The sequence below is a fragment of the Trichomonas vaginalis genome, chromosome III (assembly GCF_026262505.1).
Source record: "Trichomonas vaginalis G3 chromosome III, whole genome shotgun sequence".
Lineage (NCBI taxonomy): Eukaryota > Parabasalia > Trichomonadida > Trichomonadidae > Trichomonas > Trichomonas vaginalis.
Window position 1 is genome coordinate 26,993,679 of NC_067205.1, and position 18,907 is coordinate 27,012,585.

At 34.4% G+C, this 18,907-nt stretch overlaps 11 protein-coding genes and 8 pseudogenes across 19 annotated transcripts, besides 1 other annotated feature; 13 read left to right on the forward strand and 6 right to left on the reverse strand.

Moving 5' to 3' along the window:
* Positions 1-18,907: part of a mobile genetic element that runs on past both edges of the window.
* TVAGG3_0771800 (protein of unknown function, DUF4107 family) lies at positions 40-567 on the reverse strand (the record flags this gene model as incomplete). Its single annotated transcript, XM_001300138.1, has 1 exon — positions 40-567. One exon carries the CDS (start codon positions 565-567, stop codon positions 40-42), a length of 528 nt encoding a protein of 175 aa, XP_001300139.1.
* TVAGG3_0771810 (uncharacterized protein) lies at positions 1,466-1,867 on the reverse strand (the record flags this gene model as incomplete). Its single annotated transcript, XM_001300139.1, has 1 exon — positions 1,466-1,867. One exon carries the CDS (start codon positions 1,865-1,867, stop codon positions 1,466-1,468), a length of 402 nt encoding a protein of 133 aa, XP_001300140.1.
* On the forward strand, positions 1,893-2,507 carry TVAGG3_0771820 (uncharacterized protein; the record flags this gene model as incomplete). The annotated part of the gene is made up of 1 exon (XM_051245989.1): positions 1,893-2,507. The coding sequence occupies one exon, from the start codon at positions 1,893-1,895 to the stop codon at positions 2,505-2,507; it is 615 nt and encodes a 204-aa protein (XP_051092576.1).
* TVAGG3_0771830 (uncharacterized protein) lies at positions 2,762-3,526 on the reverse strand (the record flags this gene model as incomplete). Its single annotated transcript, XM_051245990.1, has 1 exon — positions 2,762-3,526. One exon carries the CDS (start codon positions 3,524-3,526, stop codon positions 2,762-2,764), a length of 765 nt encoding a protein of 254 aa, XP_051092577.1.
* Positions 3,544-5,250, forward strand: TVAGG3_0771840 (annotated as a pseudogene). The gene has a single exon. A coding segment is annotated over exon 1 (1,707 nt).
* TVAGG3_0771850 (phage tail repeat-like family) lies at positions 5,660-6,427 on the forward strand (the record flags this gene model as incomplete). Its single annotated transcript, XM_051245991.1, has 1 exon — positions 5,660-6,427. One exon carries the CDS (start codon positions 5,660-5,662, stop codon positions 6,425-6,427), a length of 768 nt encoding a protein of 255 aa, XP_051092578.1.
* TVAGG3_0771860 (integrase core domain containing protein family) lies at positions 6,488-6,967 on the forward strand (the record flags this gene model as incomplete). The annotated part of the gene is made up of 1 exon (XM_051245992.1): positions 6,488-6,967. A coding segment is annotated over one exon (480 nt), but the record flags the coding sequence as incomplete, so codon positions are not given.
* On the forward strand, positions 7,935-8,446 carry TVAGG3_0771870 (annotated as a pseudogene). Its single transcript has one exon. A coding segment is annotated over exon 1 (512 nt).
* Positions 8,926-9,864, forward strand: TVAGG3_0771880 (organellar and viral DNA polymerase type B; the record flags this gene model as incomplete). Its single annotated transcript, XM_051245993.1, has 1 exon — positions 8,926-9,864. The coding sequence occupies one exon, from the start codon at positions 8,926-8,928 to the stop codon at positions 9,862-9,864; it is 939 nt and encodes a 312-aa protein (XP_051092580.1).
* Positions 10,209-10,631, forward strand: TVAGG3_0771890 (KilA, N-terminal/APSES-type HTH, DNA-binding family; the record flags this gene model as incomplete). Its single annotated transcript, XM_051245994.1, has 1 exon — positions 10,209-10,631. A coding segment is annotated over one exon (423 nt), but the record flags the coding sequence as incomplete, so codon positions are not given.
* On the forward strand, positions 10,776-11,036 carry TVAGG3_0771900 (uncharacterized protein; the record flags this gene model as incomplete). The annotated part of the gene is made up of 1 exon (XM_051245995.1): positions 10,776-11,036. One exon carries the CDS (start codon positions 10,776-10,778, stop codon positions 11,034-11,036), a length of 261 nt encoding a protein of 86 aa, XP_051092582.1.
* On the reverse strand, positions 11,325-11,796 carry TVAGG3_0771910 (annotated as a pseudogene). Its single transcript has one exon. A coding segment is annotated over exon 1 (472 nt).
* Positions 11,887-12,987, forward strand: TVAGG3_0771920 (annotated as a pseudogene). Its single transcript has one exon. A coding segment is annotated over exon 1 (1,101 nt).
* On the forward strand, positions 14,061-15,011 carry TVAGG3_0771930 (annotated as a pseudogene). The gene has a single exon. A coding segment is annotated over exon 1 (951 nt).
* Positions 15,082-15,654, forward strand: TVAGG3_0771940 (annotated as a pseudogene). Its single transcript has one exon. A coding segment is annotated over exon 1 (573 nt).
* Positions 15,712-16,275, reverse strand: TVAGG3_0771950 (uncharacterized protein; the record flags this gene model as incomplete). The annotated part of the gene is made up of 1 exon (XM_051245996.1): positions 15,712-16,275. One exon carries the CDS (start codon positions 16,273-16,275, stop codon positions 15,712-15,714), a length of 564 nt encoding a protein of 187 aa, XP_051092583.1.
* TVAGG3_0771960 (uncharacterized protein) lies at positions 16,589-16,828 on the reverse strand (the record flags this gene model as incomplete). Its single annotated transcript, XM_051245997.1, has 1 exon — positions 16,589-16,828. One exon carries the CDS (start codon positions 16,826-16,828, stop codon positions 16,589-16,591), a length of 240 nt encoding a protein of 79 aa, XP_051092584.1.
* Positions 16,925-17,298, forward strand: TVAGG3_0771970 (annotated as a pseudogene). The gene has a single exon. A coding segment is annotated over exon 1 (374 nt).
* TVAGG3_0771980 lies at positions 17,329-18,899 on the forward strand (annotated as a pseudogene). The gene has a single exon. A coding segment is annotated over exon 1 (1,571 nt).

The window sequence follows — 18,907 nt, forward strand, 5'->3', positions numbered from 1 at the left end:
TCTAACCCGATTTCTAACCTCATTTCTACCCTCTTGAATTCATTGCTTTATAACTATCTTCCTTGGTTTCTTTTTAGTTGCTTTCTTCACGTCTGTCTCCAACTTGACTGTCTTTCTTCTTCGGCCGTAATGATACCAGTTACTTCCACCAGTCAATGGGTCAAATGGTCTTTCGTAAGGGTTTCCATACATTCCATAGGGACCATACGGAAGAACTACTAGTGGAGAAGAAACATTTTCTTTAGTTCCATCGACTCTATTTAAATGCAATGTTTCACCTTTCATCTGGTCATTAAAGTCTTTTGCGTGTTTTGCAAACTCATCGTCCTTTCCTAAAGCATTTTCTGACTCAGTCGCAACCAAATTGGATGCTTTATTTATGAGCCCTATTTTATTTAATCTTAACTTCTTTGCAACCCAGCCTCCAATCTTTCCTTTATTTGCATCTAATGTCTTCGAAACCCTTCCTCCATTCATTTTATTTACTGCGTCATAAGCTCCAAGTGCTTTTGCTCCAAATGCTAATGCTTTTGTTCCCATTGCGCCTAAAGCTGCCCAAGCTACCATTTACACCATATTAAAATCATCTCTCTTCAATATTATCTCATAAAAGTTCTCGTTACTGGAGAAAGTCAATGAAACATAAGCGTTCTCACGGGCTTCGCCCTCACCGCTTTGCGGTCTATCTAACTTATTTCTTATATCATCTATACGCTTCAAAATGTCTGAACAATTGCTAACATCTTCTACAACAGTTATTTCATCATGAATGACCTTTAAGAACAAGCTCATTTAATATGCTATTAAAATCATCTCAATAATGAGTCCATCCTTTCCATCTTTAGGTAGCACAACATCTTTCATTGAAGAAGGTTCGACAAGTCTTATGTTAAACGTACTGACAAAGTTTGTTATACTATAATGCTTTGGCGGCGAATACATATAGTTTGAATTTATACAGTCAGGAATGCAAAAGACTTCTGAGGAGATGGAAAGAATTATTGACAAACACCACTTACGTCAATACTCAGGAGTTTACGATATGAAACGACTGACAAACTACATTCTATTAAAACTTTCAAAATACCCCTTCAAAATATCCTTCAAACACTCTGCTCGTTTGCGACGACTTCGCCGGAAAAGGTTTAGTTTCAAAGCCTGACTCACCATTAGCTAACATCATAACTAAAGTCAGACATTACCATTTAACTGTAGCAATACTTATGCAAACATGGAGGTTTTTAGCTTTAAACATAAAACGTCTCATAACTGACTTCGTTATCTTTCAAGGTTTCTCACGCTATGATATTGAACTCATTTGGAAACAGTCAGGTATAACATTACCTTTTGAAGAAATTTGGGAAGCATATAAGTCTCTCATCTCTCCTCGTTCATACCTTGAGATTCATATCATGACTAATACCATTAAAGTCAAAAATATTCCATGGGAACGACCAACATTGTTTTAAAGTTTAACCTTCAATTGACTGATGGTAAACAAATTCCATGCATCTCTGTCGCCATTTCTGTTAATATTTTTGCTGTCATTCATATCATCCACTTCCCCATCCGTTAGCTTTTGAGGATATGCGTTAGAATAGCTGTTCTTAAATGAAGGCTTTTCACCTTTGAGAGCATAAACTCTATAACTTTCTGCATACTTTATGTTTGAACCTCCTGAGCCATCATTGACATAAATTTTTATAGGCTTCCACCCTTTGTTCATGTTCCTGCTTCTTCCCTTAGCTCTTTTGTTCAGTAGTTTTACATCTTTATACACAGCACCTGTCTCAGTGAATTCAACAATATTTTCATTCGTTAGCTTTACATTCAAACCCTTGTCGAGTATATTGTTCATTTCATACATATAAAAGGTTTTTATTCTATATGAAATGAGAAGCAAATCCATCTTAGCTGGTGCCGTTAATGTTCCAATTGAACCGACATCAAATGTTGACTCACGAACGACAAACAATATTGTCATAAAGAACTATAGTTCGGAGTGTTTGAAAGAAAAAGAACCAGAACTGAAATCCGTGAATTTAAACTCAGCTTCAAACGCTAACGCTACATCAGATGTTAAGTTAGAGTATCCACCATTAGACCAAATTCTTTCAAGAGAAGCCAAAGACAATCCTTACACAAATGTTCAAACAAATCCTTCAGATAACGTAGACCATTACCTTCTTCAGTTATATCAAACTATCTTACTCAAAGACGATAAGAAGCTTTTGATAAATCTTATAAGTAAGAACCAAATAATTCTAACAAAGGAGGACCTTGAAAATGTTATATCACGAATAACAGGGAAACAATGTGTCATTGACTATCTCGACCCTGAAATCGAATGCTGTGGTCAAACGCCAATATTCATGAAAATAGGTAACATCCGCATCATTGAAACACCAGGAACTACAGGAGTTGAGTTTAAGTATAGATATTCGAACGAGTATACAAAACTATCTACTGACTATAAGCTTTGTTTGAAATATGTTTTAGTAAATTAAAGCAGTCAGGACCTTCGGTCTTGGCGCTTTGCGCCGTCAGTCAAAAAAATTTCAAGTTAGCAATTTGTAATATCTATCCAAAACTTCTTCAACAGTATCGAACTCATCTTCATAATGCAAACCTAATCTTATTGACTTGGTGCAGTTTTCACTAACACAATATTTTTCTGTTCTCTTGACTGACATAACTAACTCATTTGTTTCATCAAACAGCAACAACCAAAGTTCATGACCTAATACATAACATTCATACTTTATATTTTTAGCTCTGAGTTCTCTTGTAAGCTGTTGCATTTAATATTATCTAAAAAGTCTACTTCAACAGTCATTCGCACTGGTGCCTTCAGTTCTACAGGCTCTCCTTGAAAGTCAACAAGTCTGAATTGCATGTCTTTCAAATTATGAGGACTAATGCGAACCCATTTACCTAAATGAGTTGCTATGACAGGAACATTTGGAATGAACATTGAATTGACTGCATAACAGAAGGATTTATATTCTACTGAACCTTTACTATTAACTCCTGAAATACCTGTGACATTAGCTATTTTAGACTCAATGTACAAACAGTTGCCATAACATACATATGGAACAGATTTCATCTCAATCGTTTTGTCAACACTTTTCAAAGGAAATGTCATATGGTATGCACCCAGAAGCAATTGAACTCTATGACTCATTCTTGGTATCTTAAACTCTTTCTCGCTGCTGAACTTCAATGTTCCCTCAGAAGAGAGTTCGACATCTATGTTGTCAATAGTTTCTTCATTTATGAGAGTATCTATGACTCCAGCAATTTTATCTATTCTGTACTCGGCTCTGTTAGGAAATGTTACAACACTTCTTTTGTCATCTATTTCAATCTCTATGAAATCTGTTTCATCTGTTATGACAAAAGTTGCGATAGTATTGAAGTCAACAACTCTGAAAGCAAGCGCTTCATTCTGAAGACCTAAGTTTGTTTGTAGTTTAACTGTCCCGTATTCATTCGGGTCTGTACTTTGCAAATAGAACAACATTTTATTCTCATTAAAATATGACTATTGCTGCATATGCGTATGAAACAAATGAAGCAAGAAGAGCACATGAACTAGTAAACGAAAACTCAACTTTAACCATTGAAGGCAATGATTTAGTCATTGACGATGGAAAAACTAAAAAAGTCATTGATTTCGATACTTTTAACACTTATGACCCATTCATTACAACAAGCAAGGTTCCCATCATAAATGATGGAACGGTGCAATATATAAATTCAACAGTAGATGCCTCATTAGTGAAAGTATTAAATGTTCTCATTGAATTACTAAAGAGCTTTCGATTTGACGACAACATTAAATGCTTAAAGAATTTAGTCATGAATGAGAAACAAATTCTCGGCGTTGCTGGTAGCAGTAATGATGTACACCTTATGACATTAGAATATTATAACGAACATAAAGATGAACTGAAAGGAGAGAAGGGTGACACTGGACCTCAAGGACCACAAGGAATACAAGGAATACAAGGAATACAAGGACATCAAGGCGAAAACGGTTTGGATGGTGAAGATGGAAAGGATGGAAAAACTGCTAAATCATGGATATGGAACCTTATAAATACTGGTTTAACAGCTGCTTCATATGGAGTTCTTCAATACCAAATCGGAAAGATATGGGCAGTACTTGGTGAAGAAGCTTTAGATGACGTTAAAGATGCTTTGAACTTCATTTCAAATGGTTCGGATACTATTAAAACTTTATCTGGTTGGATGCAAGAAACAAGGAGTCAAATAGATACTGTAAGACGTATAGCAAACAATGCACGTACGGGATTGGATACTTTACGAGAAGCACAAAATACACTAAAGGAAGCAAATGATATTCTTGGCTCAGTATCAGACATGCATGAAGATTGGCTTAAAGGTATTGACAAATCTTTAAAAAATCACAGTCAGTCTATTGCTGACTACAAGAAAAGTATAGATTTTTTACATAGTGCTATGGACGTACATGATGGAAGCATAAGGAACTTACTTAATGCTAACAATAATTACCAGGAACTATTAAAGCATTTATAAAGTCCTTTGTAAAACCTGGTGCTCTAACATTTAGGTCTTTGAGAGCAAGAGCATTGAAGTCAAGAGATGCAGAAACTCCAACAGAACCTACAGAAGGAACTGAAACAACAGAAACTCCAGAAGAACCACCAAAACCAACAGCTAATGAAATATTGTTCGAATATTTTCCAAGGTACTCTGTTCTCATTGCATACATTCAAGAAATACTTAAGAAAGCAGACTTGACTTTAGGAGATGATGAAAGTTCTGTATATCTTTCGTTCCAGTTTCAAATAGCAGAACTTTTGAGACAGATATGCTTAATGTATGACAACATCTCTGATTTCACAAGATATGATGACGACCATGACCCGAACACGGTGAAGAAGAAGTTTTACAAACATCCATTAAGACAGGAAAAGTTTTAACACAAAGTCTCATTATTGACACCGAAGATGGTAAAGTGGATGTTCTTCAAGAGCTGAAGAAAAATACTTCTGAAGGAGGTGGTGGTAGGCATGAACTTGAAATAAATGAGATAGAAGAGAAATTAGCCGAAAAAGCAGATAAAAACCATGTTCATTATATAAGTTCAGACGAACAAATTATAACGGACTACCACGGATATTTAACACAGGATGAACAAATAAGCACTGAAGATGTTAATGAAAGAAGATATAAATTCATTCGTGCTGAAGGTTATGACATACGTTGTACTGTACAGTATGACACAGGTAAAGCACCAGAAGCATTTGGTTATAACAATGAAATTTATGCTTCATACTTCTTTGTTAACGGTGTATTAGTTGAACCAAGATTTACATTGAGAGTTAAGGCAAAAATAACTTTTGAAGATGCTATTAAAAGTAAAGCTGACAAAGATGAACTTGACGCAACGAACAAAGTTTTGAAATCTCATAAACACAATATCTCCGATATAAATGAACTTCAAGCTACATTAAATAGTAAAGCTGACAAGAACCATACACATGAATCCTTCACTACTGTTAGAGCAGACGACATAATATTGAACTATACCCTTGGTTCAAGTGCACCTTTAGAGAATCCAAGTACAAGCGTAAAAGATACTCTTAATAGTTTAAATAGTAAATGTATGAACATTGAAGGTCATGTCAGAAACTTTGAAACATATAAACTACCAGCAATGTTAGATAAGAAAGCAGATAAAGAACATACACATAACTCCTTCTCAACTGTTGCTATAGAAAGTATTGAAGGAACGGTTGGCGGAACTGGTGGGGATGCATTATATTATAAACCTCCTAACTTTCCACAAGGTTTAACATCGAATGAAAACTTAACAACGAAGAAAGAAATTAGCTGTAAAAATGTTTATGTCATGAATGATGAAAATAATGTTAAATTCACTGCTCAAGAGTTATATGATAAGAAAGCTGACAAAACAGAGCTTCAAACATTAAAGACTGAAATATTGCAAGCTATATATCCTGTTGGTTCTTTATATACATCAATGAATTCAACAAATCCCGCAACAGTTCTGGGTTTTGATACATGGCAGCAGATTGTAGACAAATTCTTATACTGTGCTAACTCTTCAAAGCAAACAGGAGGGTCAAAGAAAATTACTGAAGCAAACTTACCTGCGCACACTCATACAGGAACTACAAACTTTTCTGGCGACCATAGCCACTCATTAAGAGACCACCCATTATACAACTCAGACTATAAAGCTGGCAATGACGTTTTATCTCCATCTTATAACAATTCAGCAAAAAAGACTTTTCGACCAACTGAACCAGGAGGAAATCATTCACATACATTTACAACAAATCCAACAGGTTCGGGTGAAGATTACATGCCACCATTTATGACTGTATTCGCATGGTACCGCGTTCAATGAACGCGCTTGAGCCTGCTTTGCAGGCTTACCGTCTTGAATAAAATCTTTAACTTTACTTAAATGAGTTTGAAAGAAGTATTCGAACAACATCCCTGGAGGTCATTTAAGAAGTTCAATGAAGCTGCAAAGAGTTGGGGATTTACTAACAGAGCTGAAGTTAAAAAGTTCTTTGACAAAAATGTTGTACATCAAACAAAAATAAACCCTTACGACTACTTTTTACCAATTTACTCCAACACTCCTGACGCATACCAATTTGACACTCTCATTCAAAGCAGAAAAGGAGGACATAAACCATTCCTCATCTTCATTAATGTTAACACTCGCAAAGCTTTTGCGTATATAATGAAAAATAAAGGAACTCGTGAAGTGTTAAGAGTTTTACAAAAGTTTGTAGCAGAACATAGCCCAAGTACTTTAACATCAGACCAAGACAGTGCATACCTCAGCAATGAAATCACAGAATTTCTCATTAAGCATAACATAACTCACTACACTACCGAAGACCATAACCATAACATACTCGGCATCATAAACCGCTTCATAAGGACTCTCAGAGATTTAAATCATGAGCGAGACTTTACCGAAGAAACAATGAAACATTTTCTCGAAGTATATAATTCCTCAACACATTCTACAACAGGACATACACCAAATTCAATGACACAACAACAAGAAGAAAAGTATATACAAAAGAAACGAAGTCAAACACAAAATATCAGAAATTCAACACAATTTACCCTCATTCCTGGAACAAAAGTTCGTGTTGTTCTTGACGACAAACCGTTGACAAAGAAACGTTTAAGGTTAAGTCGAAATTATTATATCGTAGACTCTACGCAAGGTAATGGATATCTTATAAAAGCTGCTGACGACTCCATTGCATTTTATCCTCGACATAAATTAGTTGAAAGTAGTAATGGCAAACTTGCTGAAACCATTGACGAAGCAAAGCGAGGAGTGGTTATTGAAATACTTGGCTATAACATAAACGATGACACTTATAAAAGTAAGATATGAAGGAGGCGTTGAAGATGTTATACCATCTAAGAACTTGAGAGAATCTAAACCAACTCATCTGGGACCATTAGAGCGGGAGTACTGGAAAGATAAAAACATGCCAGAAAGAATAAGAAAATTCTTCTAAACTTTTTCATTAGATGTAAATCAGACATGAACGAGAACAGTCATGATATCATTAATGGTACCATTTATTTACACCAAAAATATATTTAGGGTAGATGGTTAGATCTAACCCGATATCTAACCTCATTTCTACCCTCATGAATTTCCTTAAGACAGAAAAAATAAAGTTAGTTTTATTTTTATTTATTTTTTTATTTTGTATGTAAGAACAGAAATGTCAGTCGAAGCACAGACGTTCACGAACAAATCTAATGGCGAAACATTCACAAAAGGTACTTATAATGGTATTGAAGTCTTACGTAGAGACAAGGATGGTTACATTAATGCAACAAATATGTGTCAGCAGTTTAGGAAAGACTTTAGAAAGTTGTTGGAAAATAAGTCCTGGGAAGAGTATTATAAGGCATTTTGTGAAGAATATAGCAACAGTCCGAATTCCGGCGGTTGCTTTTTATACAAAATTCATGCAGGAATTCCTGATGAAATCAAACAGGTTAGAGGAACGTATGTAGACCAAGACTTATAAACTATATAGCAATGTGGGCTTCTCCAAAATATTGCATAGCAGTTGGAAAAATTATGGACTCCATAGACAAGAAAGTTCATGAGAAGTTAGATGAAAAGAACTCGAAGATACAGTAGAGAATGCAAAACATTTGTTTGAAGAAGAAGTTAGAAAAATGTATGAAAAACAATTAGAACATGAACGTGAGATATGTTATGGTTATAGAGATTCTCCATACGAACTAGACCAATGGGAACAAGAAGATTTAAAGAGAGAATTTAGAGAATATGAACTCGCTAAGATAGCATTAGAAGCTGCAGAAAAGAAGTTAAAAGTTTGGGGTCGTTTTGTACAAAAATATTGTGAGTAAATGAACCATTTATTTTTGTCATAAACGACCAAAAATATATTTTATCGTTAATGGTTTTTAGGTGTCACCACGTCACCATGTCACCAGGTTAATTAACTTCTTTAAAAAATGATGACAACATAACATTTAGACAACAGGTACGAAAACATTAATATATAAAATTCATGAAAATTCATGCAGGAAATTCTTGAGTTTTGGTTGAAAGAATACGGTCAAGCCAAAAGTGGCTCAACCTCAAAACAAGCATTTTATGAGCTTACTAAGGGTGTTATAAATGAATTCAAAGGTATTTACATACATCCTGACCTCGTTCATTTTGTTGCTGAATTCACCAAAAATAATTTTTAGGGTAGATGGTTAGATCTAACCCGATAACTACCCTCTTTTCTACCCTCTTGAATTTTCATGAATTTCCTTAAGATAGAAAAAATAAAGTTAGTTTTATTTTTATTTATTTTTTTATTTTGTATAAAAGATATGATTTCAACAATCGGCACAACAACAATTCAAACAACAGCACCAAACTCGTTAGTCATGAATCCAACATCTATGTTAGTAGAGATGAAAAGCTTCATTCCTTCTTCATTTACTTTCGAAACAGAAATACAAAAAATTAAGCAGGAACTTTTAACAAGTAATTTAGACTGTACCGCACAGGATGAAGAAAATGAAGAATATCTTTATGACATGCAGGACATTATTGACCATTTACCCAAATTGCCTGAAATCCAACAACAAAAGCTCACTATTCATGAATTCGATGAAATAGAAGTGAAACCAACTGACTCAGTAGAAATAAAGAAGTTCATACGTAAAGTAAACTATGAGTTTCTAGGATATCATTGCAACCATAAAGTTATGGATAAAGATTGCGACATGGTATATAAGAACATCTCTGACATATATAAATCTGGGGAGTTTAAGACATACGACAACTTTGTTTCATTAGTTGCAAAATGTGTATGGCAGATAAGAGATAAAGACAGAAGAGGTAAGGTATGGCATGAACAGATAAAACCAACTGCTTCAGATTTAAAGAAAACCATTGACGCCTTAGTTGTTTTAGCAGGTAAGGTTTCAGAATATAACGCAAAAATGAATCCGCAATGTTCTAAATGTAAAGCAGCAATTAGGAAATATAACTATTCAGTAAAAGAGATAGAACGTATGAGAAACGACTATGCAGATTTAAAGAGGGAGGCAGAGAAACCAGCAGAAGATAAAATGGACATGTTAGAATTTCTGAACAAAAACTATCCAACTGCTGACGATTTCCTTCTATCTGATGTCAAGAAGAAGTATAAAGAAACTTTCGGTATCGTTAAAATTTTTGATATCCTCAGCGAAGAAATAGAAGCTACAAAACTGTTTAGAGTCTCACGAATTCATAACGTATATCATGTGAAACGTTTATAAAATAACTGGGGTAGAAATGAGGGTAGAAATCGGGTTAGATCTAACCATCTACCCTAAAATATATTTTTATTGAATTCAGCAACAAAATTCTGAGTAAAATAATTTTTAGGGCATGTGTCAAACCGTTGAGTTTTCACAAAATTCCAAAAATAACGTTTACCATGTGAAACGTTTATAAAATAACTGGGGTAGAAATGAGGTTAGATATCGGGTTAGATCTAACCATCTACCCTAAAATATATTTTTATTGAATTCAGCACAAAAATAATGAATTTCCTTAAGATAGAAAAAATAAAGTTAGTTTTATTTTTATTTATTTTTTTATTTTGTATGTAAAGACAGTAATGTCAACATCAGAGAACACAACAATTGCTATCGTTCATGAAGCCATAAATGAAGAATACGAGTACATACAGTATAACAAACAGTTACGTCTCATTCGTTCGGTCAAAGACGATATGTACCAAATGCAAAGTATAATGAATGCTCTTCGTTCTACAAAGCAAGCATATCATTGGTTTGAAAACCAACAGACAAAAGAACTTTTAGAAGAATTTCCTCATATGATTGCTTCCCTCGGAAAACCGGGGGAAGAGATTCCGTATGAAAATCGCAAGAATTTGGCTCCTGGTTTGAAAGGTTATTATGTTCATAGACTTTTAGTAAACGCTGTAGCAATGTGGGCTTCACCTCGTTATGCTTGTTATATTTTCATGATGTTAGATGAACTATATAAAGCAGAACGTGAAGATATGGAAAAGAAATTTCAAGCAAAAGATGAAGTCATTGAATCCAAAGACAAAAGCATACAGAAAAGAATACCGCGTTCAGTACCAAAAGGAAAGGAAAAGAGTTATAAGTATATGATTTATACTGAAGAGTTGGAAAATGAAGAAGATAAAGATATGGTTATGTTGCATTTAGTCAGAAGAAACAACAAGAGCTTTTATGACTTAGCTAAGATATATAAATCTGACAGAAACTGGTTCTATCGTGAAAACTTACCGATTTCAATGACACCGAATGAGCAAATAAAGGAAATTGTCAAAAATACTCTTCCTCAAACACACTATGACATCAAAGGTTGCACAATACTTACATTCAAAGAAGACTTAACATTACTGAAGGAAAAAATAACAGAATATTTCGATAACTTCAAAGAGGAAGAATAAAAAAAATCTAAGCTAATTTTATTTTTTTATAAAATTTTATCTCATATGAAAGAACATGAATTTAGAATATTCGGAACTCATGACAGAAGAAGAGAACGAACAACATGTAAAAGATTATGCAAAATTTCTGAAGACATACAAAGCATTTAAACAATATCTAAATGCTTCTAAAGATTATGCAAAATTTCTGAAGGTATATAAAGCTTATGAAAAAGCGTATGAAAAGTTTATACATTGGGGAATTGTTGTAAAATATCGATATGAAGACTAACCAAAAATATTTTTTGCTTAAATGCTTCAGGGTCAATTTCTTCAACCATTTCACTTCCTTCGTCAATGTCAATAGAAGCTTCTTCAACCTTTGGTAAGAATTTCTGTATAACATCTTTGTTCGTTATTGTCTTCAGAGATGAAGGATAATATTTCACATTTGTTTCACCCTTCTTATATTCTTTCTGTTCGGAAAGATTTAAAGCAATACTGAAGAAGTCAATGTTAGAGTTCTTTATGACAGTATAATGAGTATCTTTGACATTCACGAAGAAACTCTTTTGTTTCAAAACTACTGCTAACTCTTGTGAAGTATAACGTTTGCGGTCAATGACGATAGCTAATGGTCTGACATACTGACCAAACTTAGATTCTTTCACAAACTTCTTGTTAAAGATAACATTAACATTTGAGCATTATTGAACTCATTCTTGATGGCAGTAGCGAGAGCATTGTATGAAAAGAACTTGCAATCTTGCATGTGTTTCATTAAAATAAAAATATTAAATTATTTTGAAAAATAACTTAAAAAAATCTAATCTAATTTTTTCAAAAAATATTTTTTTATTTCCTACTAAAGATGTATCGGAAGTTGTCTAAGTTAGAACACTCGGAAATAAAACAACTTCTTACAGAAGCTAACATAGATGTTGCAAAGCATTACGCAACAAACAAAAAAGCACTCGCTGACTTCATTAAAGACTACAATGGTGCAATAAGTTATGATAGAATTCATGAGTTCATAAAGCCGCAACGCGGCGAGGACGAAGTCCATGCAAGAGCATTTCCTTTAAATGACGTTGCTATTGACTTATATCATAGACGTTCAGTACCTCATGAAGTAAGAAGAGAAATGTTTGACATAACAAATGCAAACGTTGGTGAAACAAGAAGAAGAGACGACACACTGAAACAACAGAGAAGAGAGATGTTTAAAGTGCTATAGAACAAGTTCGCAAAGCTAACGATGTCATTCGTTCCATTGACGACAAACCAAAAGAAGGTGAGAGATGGTTAAAGAAAGATGAAGAGAATAGGAAGAGAAATGTGAAGTCAGGCAATAGACTCATTGACTTTAACATCGAAGCTTTAGATGAACCAAACAGAGACTACTTACACAAACATTTCGGTAAGGTTTTCATGAGACTCTTAGAGAAAATTAAAATAAACTCACAACAGAGATGGATGGTATGTTATAAACTTGGTGGAAAGTATGAATGTTCTACGTTAAACCTCAATAATATTGGAACATTACTACATCAGCTCTTGAAGGAGAACTTTATATCAGAGATAGAAGCAAATGCTGCAGGTATTGTTGAAATGCACTATGACTTCTTCTTGACAAACATAAAGAATCTTACCGAAATAAAGATGTATGATTTAACAGAATATGAAGGCTTAACGATGTCAGATGTAAAGAAAGGCAAACCAAAAAAGAGACCATATAGAGATGAAAGCACACTGACAAATGACCAGAAAGCCATTTTGGAAGCTCTTAAGCAAACAGGAAACCCAGCACTTATAGAAAGCTTTTGGAAAGATAATGGTGAAAAGAAGTTTTATAAGAAGAGAAGCGGTCAGTTCTGGAAGTATCTTTGCACATTACCTATAAATCTTGAACGCTACCAAATCTTCAATGAACTGAACAAAAGAACTGCAACACTTATGACAGAAGACAATTGTTTCGTTTATGCTTGCATTCAGGCTGGAGTAAATGAAGAAACTATTGACCACATGAGAGAAGTCATTCGTGTTAGAGACTTTCCTCAAAGTAAAGTACAAGAAATTTCTGACGCAACAGGTATAGCATTTAATGTTACCATTGGTTATTTCAATGACTCTAGACATAATGAAATAAAGAGATATATACCAAAAGAATGTGAAACTGTTAGAACTATTGACTTACTTCTTGCTGAAGACCACTACATGCTAAACGAAAGATTACCTATGACAACATATTTCATTCGAAACTATATAGAAATCTTGAAGGAGTGTGGTGGAATGAACATTGAGAAACAGATGAAGATTTATACAAAGAGAGAGAACAAATATGTAGTTCGTTATGATAGAACAACACCGTTATGGGATGTTATGAAAACATTGTGGGAGTGCAAATATTTCGAACCTATTTCTTATGGAGAACTTTTCACATATACGACTGACTTATATAAACAGAACCTTGCACCATTTAAAGACTTGTCATATGCTCCAAAGTATTGTGTACAACTGAAGAAGAAAGCCGAGTCAAAAGAAGTAAATAAAAATAAGTGCAAGTTCATTCCTGAGCACGTTTTCTTTGCTGACTTTGAGTGTAGCACAGACGGCTTTCATAAAGCTTTTAACATCTGTTATGACAGTGAAGATGGTTCAGTGAGTGAAAGCATTTGGGGTCAGAACTGTGCAACAGAATTTTTGGAACGACTTCCTGACAAGAGTTTAATATATTTCCATAACCTCAGTTATGACATAAACTTCATCTTAAGACACATGACAGAAGTGAAAGGAACTCCCATCATTAAAGGTTCACGAACAATGCAAATAACTGGCTTATATAAAGGAAGGGCAATTATTATAAAAGACTCTTACAGTGTTATAAATAAGAAGCTTAAACTATTTCCTGCTATGTTTAACTTACAAACAGGACCGAAAGAAGTATTTCCATATAACTACTACAGCAGTGTTTTGTTAGCAAATGACAACAGAACTGGTGTCATTTCTGAAGCATGTAAGTTTATCCGGGATGCGGATACATTCATGAAAAACATAGATTTCATCAAAGGTTGCAGAATAGATGAAAACCACTTCGACTTAGAAAAGTATAGCACATTTTATTGCAAACAAGATGTAAGAATTTTAAGAGAAGGTTTTGTTAAGTTCCGCAATGACATATTGAAAGAATTTGATTTAAACGTTTATGACTACGTTAGTATTTGTTCAATTGCTAACAAATTATTTGAGAACAGAGTGTACTTCCCGAATGGAAATTTATATGACCTCTCAAATAAACCAAGAGAATTTATTTCACGCTGTATTCAAGGTGGAAGATGTATGCTGTCAGATAACATTAAACAAAAGAGTAAAGAGAAACTCATTGCTGATTTCGACGCTGTTTCATTATATCCATCAGCTATAGCAAGACTTTATACTTTAGAAGGTATTCCAAAGGTTATGAAGAAAGAAATGTTAAGCACAGAGTATCTCATGAGACATTTATTCGATGACGACCAAAAGGAACCCATTGGTGAAAAGTTTATGTCTGGCTTCTTTGTTCTCATTAAGATAACAGAGATTGGAATACATAGACACTTTCCTTTAATAGTTTGTGACCCTGAACTAAATCCAGAACTTAACGTTCCCAGAAGTTCAAACACTTGCTGTTTAATGTATGTTGACCATATAACATTACAAGACCTCATAAAATATCAAGGTGTCAAATGTGAAGTGTTGCAAGGATACTATTACGATGGAAACAGAGATATTAGAATAAGAGATGAAGTAAAGAAGTTGTTTGAGTTAAGGTTAAAGTATAAGAAAGAAGGAAATCCTTTGCAAGAAAATATAAAGCTCATTCTGAACAGTTTATGGCAAAACTATTCTATCTCCTATTGAGTCAAAAATAACCATAGTAAATGACAAAGATGCTAAAGATATGCCATCAGAAACTACAACCATATCATTAAATTGAAGTTTGGATGGTTCAGATAAAACTATTTCAAGCTAACGAAAAGCATTTGCAGACACTTTAACTTCTGTCCACTTGGTGTTAACATTGTCTATGTCGAAGAGAATAATGTGTGAAGTATTCTGTACTGCTGAAGATATGGGACTTCAAATATTTTACCAGGACTGTGATAGCATGCATATTTTCAATGAAGACATACCAAAGCTTGCAGCAGAGTTTAAGAAGAGATACGGTAGAAACTTATAGGAAAGAACCTTGGTCAATTTCATTCTGACTTCGCAGAAATAACACCTGGAAAACAAAGTTTAGCATACAAGTCAATATTTTGTGGAAAGAAGACCTACATAGACTTACTCACATAACGATTTAAATGAAGTGCATTTCACTGCACTGCAAAGGTGTCAAACAAGACGTCCTTGCTTTAACAGCAAATGAAATGTTTCCTGAAGCTATACAATGCTTTACAATGAAGATAAGAACATTCACATACCTGTTGGAATATATGACAAAGACTCTGAGTTCAGTTTAATGAAACTTTACAAAGCACTTTATGACGGTCAAGAGATTGGATTTGACTTATGTAAGTCTGCTACACCTGCATTTGAGGAAAAGTTTAACTTCTCAATAACGACTAAAACAAGCTTTATTCGTAAGTTGAAGTTCTGAGGTCATGAATGAGAAAAATAAGCCGCTTAGCGGCAAGGGCGAAGCCCATGAGGTCATTTACAATACTGCGATGGTAGAGTTTAAGAGTTGTGCTTCAATATAGAGACAGTCCTTATGGTCTGGAGGTAAGAACACTGGGCAGTTATGGTCATGAGTGGAGAACATGTCTATCCAAAACTCACGATTGAAGCCAGTTAATTTATAGTATTTAGGGTTAGGAAGTGGTGAAGTTCTTGTATGACCAATGAACTCATTTTCAACTCCCTTACTTAAGTTTGAATATAATATAGCTTGCTTTCTATCCCAAATGCCAGATGTTACAATCTTTGAAAATTCATTTTTCCTCGGAAGCATTGCATAATAATTGAAAACATTCTTGAAATCTTCATTGGGTTCAGAGATTTGAAATCTTATACGTAATGGATTTTCTTTCTTTTTAGCTACTTCATTGAATGGTGAATATATAACAAACTGACAGTCATGTGTTCCATCTTCATTTTCATTAAATTCATAATGAAAGTCTATAAGTTGTGGCTGACTACCTTCTTCTTTCAGTTGTGCAAGAAACTCACGTAAAGGCTGTAAAGTTTGTACTTCAATGTTGAACTTTTTCTCGAACATTTCATTAAATGAAATCATACATTGCAACAATGTTGTATCGTCTTTAAAGTATTTGTATATGTGAATGTTTTGGGCGCTTAAAGACTGTTCGTCATTTTCTATCTCGACTTGAAGTATAAAGTCAACCTTTCTGAAAGCACGTGTTATATACATATTTGTTATGCCAATGTACTTCTCTTCATTTATGTTCACAATCCAGTCTGTTGGTAAACGTTACTCTGTTCCCCTTTATTTTAACGTCAGGGTTTTCACTACTGAACGCAACAGATAAAGGTATTTGTCTATACATTTAATTCGGATAAAAATAAACCATTTACTCTTTCTTTGCTTCAGCTTCTTCTCTAGCTTTCTTCGCCAGTAGTCTTGGGTTCTTTTGTCTTCCAGCAGCTAATGCAGCAAGTTGTTTTTCACTAAGTTTTCTCTTTGGTCTCTCTGGCTTTTGTTCTTGTTTTTGTTCCTTCAGTTCGGATAAAATTTGCTCACGAATTTCTTTCTTCAATGCTTCAACATCTATGACCCCTTGGGTCTTGTCCGTAGGGCTTGTCTGAGTCATTTGACTGCAGATAAAAAACAAAATTAAAACTTTAACCGATGTAAAATGAGCTTGTCAAAATCAGAGCGAGAGTCTATTATATTAAATGACGCATGAGGAATACAACATCCTTTCTATTACGTAAGTCAGAGTAAAGATGGTAAAATATATGTAAGAAAAAGAAAGGTTCCATTAGCGAATGCAGAAAGCGACAACATTAAGGTGCATGGCACCGAGGGCGAAGCCCATATAAAACCTTCTGTTCAAACTGAGCCACCAATAGAACCAGAAGAAAAGAAGCCAGATGTACTTTCAATAACGAACCAAGAGCTTATTGCAAAGTTCGTGAATTTCATTGAAAACAAACCGAGTCAAAGAACCCTGACCCGCCAGTGAAAGAAGTTGAGACAAAAGAGAATGTACAGTTCATTGAAAATGTCAAGAAACAACTTCCACCACGAATGCCAAGAAGAAGAGTGAGAATAATGAAGTAAATAGATATTTTTATCTGAAGTAAATACATGCAGAACGAACAGCTAAACGAATTTACTCCAGCAGAGCATATTCATCAGATTCGCTCATATTTCGATATCATAGACAATGCAGTTCAAATTGGTGACACTAATAGAAAATATTCTGACGCAAAGATTCCATCACACCTGGAACTGCTAAAGATAACACATGGGTAACATTCAATCTCTCACCTCCTGGTGAAAATATGTTGGACCTTTACAATACATTCATTACGTATAAAATGGAAGGTCAATTTATTGTAGATAAAGAAATTGGTTCAGGTTCCAATAAAACAAACCCACCAGGATTTTGGATTGGTTTCGATGACGCTTTCTATGCAGTTGCTGGATATCAAATCCTTGCAAATGGTCATATCGTATATTCTGACAACGCAAGAGAAGAAGCATATATAACTTCAAACTCACAAACTACCGAACAAATAAAGAAAGTAGATGTTTTCTCAAAGACTCGACATGAAGATGTATGGAGTCATTCGGGAACATGCAGAACAGGACAAATTGTTAGTGGGCCGATTACAGCAGGAAAATCATTTGATTTTAAGCTTCGTTTAAGAATTCCTGTTAGAAGATTCCTTCCATTAGAAGCTATTCGATTTATTCCAGCTTTTGCAGGAAACATTCAGCTTAAAGTAAAGTTCAGTAGCGACGCCTTACAATGCACATCTATATCTGTAAATGATATCATTGCTTTCAATCCAACTCTTAAAGTTGTATTTGCTTCAGATTCAAATCCACCGACAAATAAATTTGTTCCATGGAATGAACCATTCACTATGATAACGAAGGCAGTAGAAGCTAGTGGAACAGTTACTATTACAACTGCAACCCAGCAACTATTTCGAACAAAGATGGATTTTAATGAATGTTTCATTCATCCAAAGTCATTCTCTTTAGACCCTAACATTTATACAGAACTTGTAGAACATTATACAAACGAGGCTTTATGTTTTCCTGTTAAAGTTATGGATTGGATTCCTATGGACGGTTCATTCTCAAAGAATACAGATAGTTCAAGTGCAACATTTACAGCAGCTTATACGCCTATTAATGTTAAAAGTATTTGGGCACTATTTAGAAAGAAAGACAACTATTATGTTAATTTTGAGAATCCTAAGTTTAAATATCTTCAGCTTTCCATGGGAGCTTATGGAAATATGCCTGCAGAACCTGAAAAATCATATGGACCTGTATTTTATGAAATGGTTGCGAACGCCTGCAATACAAACAATGATATGATAGGATTTAATGAAGATGTTATGAGGTCATTGGTGGATGATGGTAGTGTGGAACATAAATGGGATAGCTATGACAACACACATTTCTTATGTGGTTTTCCAACAGAAGTGGACTTTTGCTTCCAGCAAGGTCAAACTTCAACAGCTCCAATAACATACAAATTGTCTGTTAAAGGACCTATTGAACTAGCAACTGAAAATGTACTAAAGCCACTTATTGGATTTATGAGGGATTGTTGCTTTGCCATTCAGGTAAGACAGTCAGGCATCCCCATAATAAGATTAGATGACTATAACTTAGCCGCGGACGACAGTGAGGAATAAAGGATGAA